At 47.4% G+C, this 10,493-nt stretch overlaps 1 protein-coding gene across 5 annotated transcripts in view; it reads right to left on the reverse strand.

Moving 5' to 3' along the window:
* Positions 1-10,277, reverse strand: part of FKBP15 (FKBP prolyl isomerase 15) — a 29,926-nt gene extending 19,649 nt beyond the window's left edge. For 2 of the 5 annotated variants that reach the window (XM_033137572.1, XM_033137573.1), the window contains exons 1-6: positions 10,153-10,276; positions 3,576-3,685; positions 3,077-3,209; positions 2,692-2,761; positions 1,210-1,284; positions 101-199 (exon numbers count right to left, since the gene is read on the reverse strand). In XM_033137572.1, the coding sequence (XP_032993463.1) occupies positions 101-199; positions 1,210-1,284; positions 2,692-2,761; positions 3,077-3,209; positions 3,576-3,685; positions 10,153-10,205 (540 nt within the window). In that variant the 5' untranslated portion in view covers positions 10,206-10,276. Of the gene's footprint in view, positions 1-100; positions 200-1,209; positions 1,285-2,691; positions 2,762-3,076; positions 3,210-3,575; positions 3,686-10,152 lie in introns of all 5 variants that reach the window. The other 3 variants (XM_033137574.1, XM_033137570.1, XM_033137571.1) reach the window with 3 other exon arrangements.
* Positions 10,278-10,493: the final 216 nt, after the last annotated feature.

Consider the following 10,493-nt stretch of genomic DNA (forward strand, 5'->3'; position numbering starts at 1 on the left):
AGCATCTGGCGACCGATGCAAGACTGAGCTCCCGTCCTGCACTAGCTCAGTGTCTGGACAGCCACCGCCCACTCCAAAATGCAATGCATGCCTCTGGCACCTGCTTGCTGAAGTCCACAGCCACCATTTCTGATTCAAACATGATGGACCAATTCTGCCTCTGATCATCATAAAATGTGCAGTAGTTGTTGGGCTGCACCTGTGGAAAGAGAAAGGAGAAAGTGGAATTCTGAGCAGCGGACAGCCTCCACTCAAAACAACTTTCTTCCTGATGGGTATTGCTAAAGACTTTGGGTTGTGTTCCAATGTTAGCACTACTCAGAGAAGACACATGAAAATTGATGGACATGATGAACTTTGGTGTATTAATTTCAGTGACGTCTACTCTGAGCAAACACAAAAAAAATCAACAGTGTGTCATGTTTAGAAATGGAAAAATGCTAAAGGATTTCAGGGTGGAGGGCTACCCCAAGGGACGTTAGTTACAGTAGGACAGAGGGCAGAATGTCATCTGCTTTACTTTGTTACCTCCATGTAAGTGTTTTAACCATAGAAGCACCCCTTGCTGTTAACACCACTCAAATCTAATGGGTTGCAACAAGCATTAGCCCTACTCAAAGCAGACCCACTGAAATTAATTGATCACAGCTGAGACCTCATATGCAATGTGCATTTCAAACAGTATCATATCACCAAAGAATCCTGGGAATTGCAGTTTGCAAACTGCTGAAATGTTGTTGGGAGACGCCCCCTACTCCCCTCGCCACAGAGCTACAATCCCCCCAGCTCTGTAGGAAGAGGGACTGACCGTTCAAACAAAGATTGCTGGGTGTGACCTTCGGCCAGTCAGTGCTTCTCAGCCTCATGTACCCCCACAGGGTGTTTGCGGGGATTAAACGAGGAAAAAAGAGAACCACACATACCACCTTGAGAAAAAGGAGGCATAGAAATGCAATAAATAAGCAAAAAGGCAGACCATTCCAGGATTTTTTTTTGCAAGAATTATTCTTGCTGACCTTCTGGATACCCAATACCTGGCTGATTTCTATTACTACATGAGAGATCTCAAGGCAGCCCCACAGGGTTCCTGGAAGGTCTGCTGTCCAGGAGCCAACCCACTCCACAGCTGCTTAGCTTCAGCAACATGGGTTGCATCGTGTATCCTCAGCCTATGCCATGGTCCTTGCACGTCTTAGCATCAAAGCTTACCGTGAGAACAAACGAGGCATGGATCCTGGCAGTCGCAATCTGCTGCAGCTTGCTGATATAGAGAAGCACTCTGTACTGGATTCCACAAGGGACAGAAGGACAGAAGAAAACAGGAGCAAAAGTGAGGAATCAAAAATTACGGGGTTGGCTGTTTTCAAAAGCACCTGGAGCTGTTCTTATACCAGGTTGCATTTCCACAGCACCCCAGCAGCCAAATGACACATTAACATACAAATACATCAGAGGTGTTGATTGTAGAAATTGCTTCTGTTGCTTCTTAGTTACATGTGGAGTGACTTCGTTACAATGGAGCAGGTGTGGGGAGCCTTTGGCTCTCCAGGTGTTGCAGAGCTTCAACCATAGCTGTCAACTTTTCCCTTTTCTTGCGAGGAATCCTATTCGGAATAAGGGAATTTCCCTTAAAAAAAGGAAAATGTTGACAGCTATGGCTACAACACCCATTGGCTCTTGCCAGCATGGCCAGTGGAGAGGGATGATGGGAACTGTAGCGACATCTGGAGGACCAAAGGCCCCCTACACCTAGACTGCGGAGAAACCAAGGGGTGAGGTCTGTCCTTTTCTCACTAAAAAAAAACGGGAATGACATCCCAGTGTTTTATTCTGTCCCCACAACCCTCACTTGCAACAGGGTAGTGGGACAAGGCAATTATACCAAAGTCTTCCTGGAATAAACACATATGTTTCCTGATGTATTTTATCCGTTGATTGTAAAGCACCTGTGAATCCTTTCATAGCAAAGTAGGGAAGAACAAACCACTTAAGAGCTAGCTGACTGGGATGAAAAGGACAGAGGCTGGAAAAAAATGAACCCCCTTTCCAACATAGGCTGCTGAAACCCCCTTCCTTTTTTGAGTGAGGCAGAGAACGTTTATTGATTTTTCAAGCCAGACAAAGTTACTGTCTCTCCTCCCTCTACCCACTCCGCACACAATACCCCCTAGGCCCTTCTTTTGTCAAGATTCTAGTCTACATGGTTCTAGTTAAATAAGAGCACAGGGAGCTGCCTTGAACTGAATCAAACCACTGGTCTCTCTAGCTCAAGACTGCCTACTCTGGCCGGCAGCAGTGTCCCCAGCCCTACCCAGAGAAGTTAGGGATTGGATTTGGGAACTTCTGTCTGCAAAGTGGATGCTGTGTTATTGAGCAACAGCCCCTTCCCTGTTGCGAATACTTTTTGTAGAGAAGTGAGGTAAGAATAAGAAAAATGGGAGCTATAACCTCTGTAAGCTGATTGGGCAGAAAGGGACAGGAGCCAAAACAGGACCTTTGGTTTCCCCAGAGTAAGACACCATCAGGAAACCAGGATTCAGACAGAGGGAAGCATTTGCTTAGCTCAACCTATATCAATCCGGTATCCTCCAGATGTTTAGGACCAACAGCAGCTGTAGTCCAAAACATCTGGAGGACAGCAGGTTGGCAGAAAGCCAGGCTACTTCAACACACCACACCTCCTCCTCTTACCTCTTTGGTTGCATTGCTGCCCACTATGGCTGCTCCATACTTGCCATGTTTCACATATTTCCCATTGGTACTGGAATGAGACGAGAACACCTCTTATCTTCCCATAATCGTTGCCACCATCCCAACCCCATGAGTTATATTAAGCAGCTCTTTACAAAGACTTTCCCAGGGGTTGTTTGGCTCCCATCAGCCCAGGTTGGGGAGGCGGTGCCCCATTCACCCTAATCGACCACCCCCCACTGTTGCTCAGTTCCACCTCTTTCCGAACAAGATCCTGGTGGCACAACAAGCCAGGCAAGATGGAGAGATGATTGCAAAAGATGTGAGCACAGGACTTGGGTAGCAAGAACACAATGCAGCTCATTCCCTCTGCTGTAGTACTCACAACAAATATGCATGAACAGCTGTAGCGAAGAAGACTGACTGCACTGCTGCAGTGGGTGCAGCAGCAGCAGCGGGCACAGCAGCAGGTGCAGCAGCAGCTGCAGGAGGATGCTTCTGGGTAGACAGACCTGCAGCTGGAGCAGCAGATGAGAAGGGTAAATGCTCTGTTGCAAACAGAGCATTTGCTTGCAAACATCAGGCCAAGGTAACTCCCTTGTTTTGGGACTAAGCCAGTTGCTCAGATTAATGGAAAACAGGAAGTTGCCTTGTATGGTGTCAAATCATTGGGTCCATCTCCCTCCGTGTGGTGAATACAGGCCACCAGAACCTTTCTGGGGCCCCAGGTCAGGGGTCTATCCCCCACACTACTTGGGAGTTGCCACAGACCAACCCAGTTGATTCTGTGGGGCTTCAGAACCAAAGGCTGGACTAGATGGGCCACTGGCCTGGTCCACAAGGGCTCGTCTTATGTTCCTAGGCATTGTGAACAATTTACTTACCGGTAGCTGGTTGACCTTTTTTAGGCTGCTTGGGTGGCATGTATTGGAATAACACATTTTCAGATTCTGTAGCTGTCTGATCCAGTCCAAAGAGAGAGGCCAGCCTGGTCCTGTGCAGAGAGAAAAGTAACCATTCACTTCACAGAGAGAGGCAAGCGGGTGGGAACAGCAACGAGACATGTATGTGCAAGCACAAAGATGCTCATGTTTCACTGCAGGTTGGCGACTTTGTTGCAGCCTTCCCCAAAGACCAGAGTGTAATGGATTCAAAAACTAGAATCCTGTCAGTGATTGGCCACCCCACTAGGTCATAATGCTTGCCGAAGGGAGCTTTGCCCAGTCTCTCTTGGGCTAACCAGCCTCGCAGAGCTGTTGTGAGAAATTAATGCACACAACTAAAAGAGTGGACACTGTGGGTCTTCTCTAAGCAGAACTTAGTTGGAGACAATCCCTTTCCCCCCCTATTAATTCCTATAACTTCTCTTAAGAACAAAAGAAAAGCCTGCAGGATCTGGCCAAAGGCCCAGCGAGTCCAGCATTCTGTTCTTACAGTAGCCAACAGAACCTGAGCACAAGAGCCCTTTCCCCCTCCTGTGGTTTCCTGCAACAGTTATTCAGAAGCATTGCTGCCGCCAACTTGGTGAGCATAGCCATGGTGACTAACCATCACTAGCCTTCTCCTCCCTTACATTTTTCTAATCCTCTTTTAAAGTCACCCAAGTTGGTGGCCATTTTCCCCTACAGACATTGAGAAGTATCTCATCTGAGGGTTGTTCTGGGATCAGAAAATTACCAGTTACCACACATCCTAGCCCACTTCCCCGCACTCCCGAGAGCTAGAAACTTGCAGATTAAAACAAATGAACAAACACTAAGATCCAAGTATCTTCAAATATTAAATTTCCAGCCTTAGCCCCAAACTCCATGCTATACTGAACAGCAAGCAAAAATATTCAAGGGGTGAAGTGCCCATTTTAAAATGCCTGAGAGCACCCCAAACAGCTGGTCCAGATGAAACAAACCCATGGACTGCCTGCCATAGGTACTCTGTCCGCCGTGGGTCTGACATCGCTGTTCAAGTGCCCCAGTCGGTTCTCCAGCTCCCACCCATTCAATATTGGCAGCTGTTTTCTCGTGTCATTACACCTCCCCTCTCTTTTCCATACTGAAGCATCAGCAAAGTAAGGCGTGTGCTGTGGGGTGTGTGTGTGTGTGTGTGTGAAATAAACAGCTAAGGTTTCCAAAGGCAATTCTGCGTTTGCACAACAGCAATCCTCTGGAATGGCTGCATGACCTTGTGAGAGATACGAAAATCTATCCCGTATAATCCCTAAGCAGTTCTTATAGGATTCCAGCTAGAGAAAAACCACAAGCAGCAACATGCATGTTTGAAGAAGCGAGTGGAACAGAGATTGTGAGCTTGGCTTCTCCTTCTAGGGACAGTGACATTCTGTGATGACATAGATCCAGCTCACTCCACTCATGTGCCCACTTGGAGGCAGGGAGAACAAACTAAAAATGAGGAAGTAAAACAGGAACTGGAGTTGGCAGGACCCTCAAAGCATTCATTCATTCATTCATTCACCACACCCCCTTGCCATAGCAGCAAACAAGTGTGTGATATATATAAAAATACAATAAAAACTTAAATAAAAACAGAATCTGTTAAAAACATCTAAAAAGCATAACAGAACATCTAAAACCAATTTAAGAACAGGAATCCAATCATGTGCCTGGAGAGGTCTGTTAAAACAAAGAGTTTTCAGCAGGCGTCTTAGAAGAGAAGTGATAGTGCCTGCCTAATGTCAACAGGCAGGGAGTTCCAAAGTTTGGGTGCTGCCACACTAAAAGAAATGAACCAGGGAGTGGGCATCATCTTGGTAAAGGCCTGAAGAACTGAATTCCAAAGGATCTCTCTGCTACCACATTTGTACAATAACTGAACTGATGATGACTAGTTTCCATTGGCACTGGTGGGCTGGAAGGCTGGGAGCCCAACAGTAGAAGGAGGCAAAGCCAAGAAAGTCTGATGTTGTCCCCATCCTCTTCTGTCCTGCTGAGTTCTACGAGGGAAGCCATTGAAACCGAGGAGAATAAACTGAAAACTAGAGCCAACCCTTGGACTCAAGAGAGCAGTTCTGTCCTCCTTAAAATTTGATATCAATATTCTAACAGGATTAATCACGTTTTCAAGCTTCTCTTCATATCCTTCAAGGCTAGATAGTTAGATGATGATGATGATTTTGTAAAGGCACAACCATATGTGTGTGTGTGTGTGTGTGTGTGTGTGTGTGTATATATATACATGTATATATATGTATATGTATATATATATATATTGACTGCGTCAGACCAACACGGCTACCTACCTGAATCTATTCTCAGTACAGTATTTCTCAGTTCTATGCCAAGAACTAGGCTCTGAGCACAGTGGTGGTACAATTGAGGAATTCACCAAGCTCCTAAACCAGCATTTCCTCAGTGTTTGCCCTTCTGAATTCTTTTAGATTCCTGTCCCCCCCCCTGAAAATCCTTCCCAAACTAGAAACTATCACCAATGATCTTTCCTATTCCTTAATGTATTGCCAATGATGATGCAATGTTCCTTGCTGGATCAGGGTTCATTTTTAAATGCTTCCTCATCCAGGAATCCACTACCACAGGAGCAGCCAAGAAGTCAATGAATGCCACCCCAATCTTGCTAAACCCAACTGTACTTGTCCCTTTTGTGAAATCAGTGTTTGCAGCATGCTTATCTCACCAAATTCTTGCAACACTCGCTCGGGGTCCAGAGAGTTAACCTCCCCCATTGCCACCCTTAAGAGTTCCAAGGCAACGCAGACACTCTCCAACACCATCATGTCCGCTCATGATATGTGATGGGGGGGGGGCACCTGCAGTTCTCCAGAAGTTGCTGGACTACAACTCCCACTGTCCCTGGCCTTCAGCCATGCTGGCAAGGACTGACAGAAGCTGGAGTCCAGCCGCAGGTTCCTCATCTCTGCCTTATGCCCTCCTTGTGGCCCTCTGACATGGCAATGCCCATAATAATTCCTTGATAAGAGCTCTAGCCACCTTGCTCTGGAAGAATATTCTACTGTGGGGCAATCTCTCCTTTGGAGGCACAGATTTGGGAGGAGGTAGTTATGGAAACAAGACAGAGCCTTCTCCCCACCAACCACCATAAGACACGAGAGGTGAATACCAAAGGAAAATGTCATACCTGAAAGGAAAAAGATCAGGAACATAAGAAGCTGCCTTCTATCAAACAAGACCCTTTGCCTATCTAGCTCAGTACTGTCTACTGACTGGCAGTGGCTTTCCTGGATTTCAAACAGGGGCCATTCACAGCCCTACTTGGAGATACCAGGAATTGAACTTAGGACCTTTTGCATGCAACACTTAATTTTGTACCCAAAGCACTCCAAAAGAATCAACTCACCTAATCAAAGGACTTTACCTTCAGCCTTGGGGCGGGGGAAGCTGCAGCTTGGGGAAATGTCTTTTGCAGAAGGAAAAACAAGCTGAGTTGAGCTGCAAAAGGCGCTGCCCTGATTTAGTTTCCCAAGGAGACTGACAGACACCCCTCAACTCAAGCTGAATGCCCTTGCAGAGGATTCTCATTGCTTTACCAGAGAAATGTGGGGTGGAGGACAATTATGTTTAGGTTTTGTATTTCCTGCCTTTAGTTGGATAAAGCATTGAATTTTTGTTAGTTTACTTGTCTCTGTGGTTCCATAATAATTTGGGGAATTATTTTTTTAAAACCTCCTTGACTTGCCCAAGCACCCCAGCCCAGCTTGAAGGCCATTCCTGCATGTTTTTGTGGTTGGATGTCTTCTTTCTAGGAACATAAGTGGCCTTACATTGAGTCACATCCTTGTTCCATCTAGTTCAATTTCATCTATAGCAACAGCTCTCCAGGGTCCCAGACAGGGACCTCATCTGCATTATACATTGGAAGCACTATTACACCTCTTTATGCCCTCATGGCTTGTCCTGCAAAGAATCCTGGGAACTGTAGTATGCTAAAGGTGCTGAGAGTTGTTAGGAGACCCCCTATTCCCCTCACAGACTTACCATTCCCATAGTTCCCTGGGAAGAGGGACTGCAGTCACTCTGAGAATTGTGTGTGGAAGCAAAAACTATGGACAGCTGTATGATACTGTTTTAAATGTAAAGTGAAGATGAGATCAGGAAGTTTCCCCCAGCCTTATCTGCAGATGCTGGGCATTGAACCCAGGACCCTCTACATGCAAAGAAGATACTTCACCACCCTGTAATGCCTGTGTTGGAAAGTGTGGGTTACAGAGGTTAGGCCCTGCAGGAACAGAGCACTTAGCTACATGGGCTCTGGGCCTGATTCAGCAGGGTTCTCCTTATGACATTTACAAGTCTGTGATGTAGACCAGTATTCCCAGTCTTATAGGAAGAAGTGACCAAAGCCTGAAAGACAGCAGATTCACTTAAAACATGTACATTCTGAACTGGGGACTTTCCAAGTGGTGCCTTTTTCTCTTGCCTACTAAGGATCACACCAGTTCCTGAAGCAAATTAATCAGCTACAAGTGTTAAGAAGAGTGAATCCTAGCTGACCAAGCTGCAGACCTACGTTACCCTCCGGATGAGTCGTCCTCTCATGGGGCAGTTAGGGTTCAGTGGCCACTTTATTCAGGTGGCTATAGGTCACTCTGACCTTTGCTCACTGCCAGCGTTGCCAAAAGCAACAGTGCAGTGCCCTTATTTTGAACACCTAAAATGTCACAGTGTAAAGGGCACTAGAAATCTTTCTTAGGGTCCCTTTTGTAGAAGGAATCTAAGACCACAAAACACCTCCATTCAGTCCTGTTACTGGCAGCCACTTTAGTGCAGGAGTTAGAATGCCAAACTGTGACCTGGGAGATCAGGATTCAGATCCTCACTTGGAGATGAAGCTCACTTCGTGACTTGGGGCCAGTCACTCTCTCTCAGTGTAACATCAGCAAAGAAGAAGTGGAAACAGAGAGCTAGAATCAGGGAATGGGAAAATATTTCACCACAGCACAAGCAACTGGTGGCATTTGCATGCAAATCAACCCTATGTACATTCATGGGGAAGTTCAGTTGAATTCAGTGGAGTCTACTCCCAAATAAGTCTTGCTTTTTAAGAATAATCCTCCTTTCCCCATTAACCCTTGGGCCAATCTCCCTAGTCCCCAACCACTACTAAAACAATGTATTCCCTCACTCTACAAAAGGTGTGGGGTACCTTTGGCCCTCTGGATTGTTGCGCAAGTGTACTCCCATCACCAGTGGTGTAGCGGTCTGGGGTTGCGGAGGTTACTATTTCTGCAGCAGGGTCCCTGCCTCCTGCACCCAATCATCATGAGAGGCAAACTTTTTAGCCGCTGCATGCTCTAAAGCAGGGGTCAGCAACCTTTTTCAGCAGTGGGCTGGTCCACCGTCCCTCAGACCATGTGGTGGGCTGGACGATAGTTTGAAGAAAAAAATGAACGAATTCCTATGCCCCACAAATAACCCAGAGATGTATTTTAAATAAAAGGACACATTCTACTCATGTAAAAAAAAAAAAAAAAAAAGCTGATTCCCGGACTGTCTGGGGCCGGATTGAGAAGGCGACTGGGTCACACCTGGCCCGCGGGCTTTAGGTTGCCTACCCCTGGTTTAATATGTAGTCCCCAGCTGTTTGTTTCTGGTGGAAGGAACAGTATAGCCCAGCGGAATGGCAAATGCTTTGAGCAGAGATGATTCGTGGTTCAATTCCAGTGCAGGAGTTTTATGAAACAAGCTGGAAACAGAAAAGACCAGGGGTGAGCAACCTTTTTTAGCCATGGGCCGGTCCACCGTCCCTCAGATCATGTGAGGGGCCAGACTATATTTGGGGGGGGGGGGAATGAACAAATTCCTATGCTCCACAAATAACCCAGAGATGCATTTTAAATAAAAGCATGCATTCTACTCATGTAAGAAGACACTGATTCCTGGACCATCCGTGGGCCAGATTGAGAAGGCGATTGGGCCGCATCCGGCCCACGGGCTTTAGGTTGCCTACCCCTGCTCTAAAGCTAAGCATGTAAGAAACAGTGAAAACACAAGGCACTTCTGTTTCAACTTAATGCTAGCCCTGCTCAGAGTAGGTCCACTGAAATGGGCGGGCATAACCAACGCCTAGCTTTGTCGGATGCAACCCACCGTCTCCCATTTCATCCTTAGCTGGACGAAACCCCGCCCATTTCATCCTCACCAACAACCCTGTGAGGCAGAGAGAGAGAGAGAGAGAGAGAAAGATCAAAGACGGCTACCTCAGTTGAACTTCGTATCTCCCTTAGCGCCTAACAGCACGTATTTGCAGACAAAGCCCTCTGCATATGCTCGGAAGCACCCTTAGCAAGCCTGCACGCACACACACACACACCCCAGCCCCACATACAGTCCCAGACTCCCAGGCCCCCCCCCATACAGCTCTAGTCCCCTCACACAGCTCCCCCACGGTCTCCGCCCCTTCACACAAACCCCCACGCCCACAGCCCAGACACACGGACAGAAAGACACACGCAGAAAGGCGCCGCATTCTCACCCTCCCGTCGGAAGCTGGAAGGCCTCGTCTTCTTCATCCATGTCCCCATACATCCTAGCGGCCCCTCGCTCCCCACGCCCCTCGGCGAAGTGCGGTGCTGCAACTTCTCGGCCGGGTCGCAAGCGCTATAGGCTGTGGAAGCGAAACTAGGAAGCGAAAGCGGCCGGCGGCACGTGATCACGTCCAAGCATTACCGGTCACCAAACGGCCCAAACTTCCTCGCGGAAGAAAAAAAAAACGCGTCCGGGGGAGGCGCTAGCGATCCGCTGCTGCTGCCGCCGCCGTGATTTTAGCGGCGGGGCTCTTAAGTTTGACAGAAAGGGAGGGGGCACGGCTGGACC

Source organism: Lacerta agilis, chromosome Z (assembly GCF_009819535.1).
Source record: "Lacerta agilis isolate rLacAgi1 chromosome Z, rLacAgi1.pri, whole genome shotgun sequence".
NCBI lineage: Eukaryota > Metazoa > Chordata > Lepidosauria > Squamata > Lacertidae > Lacerta > Lacerta agilis.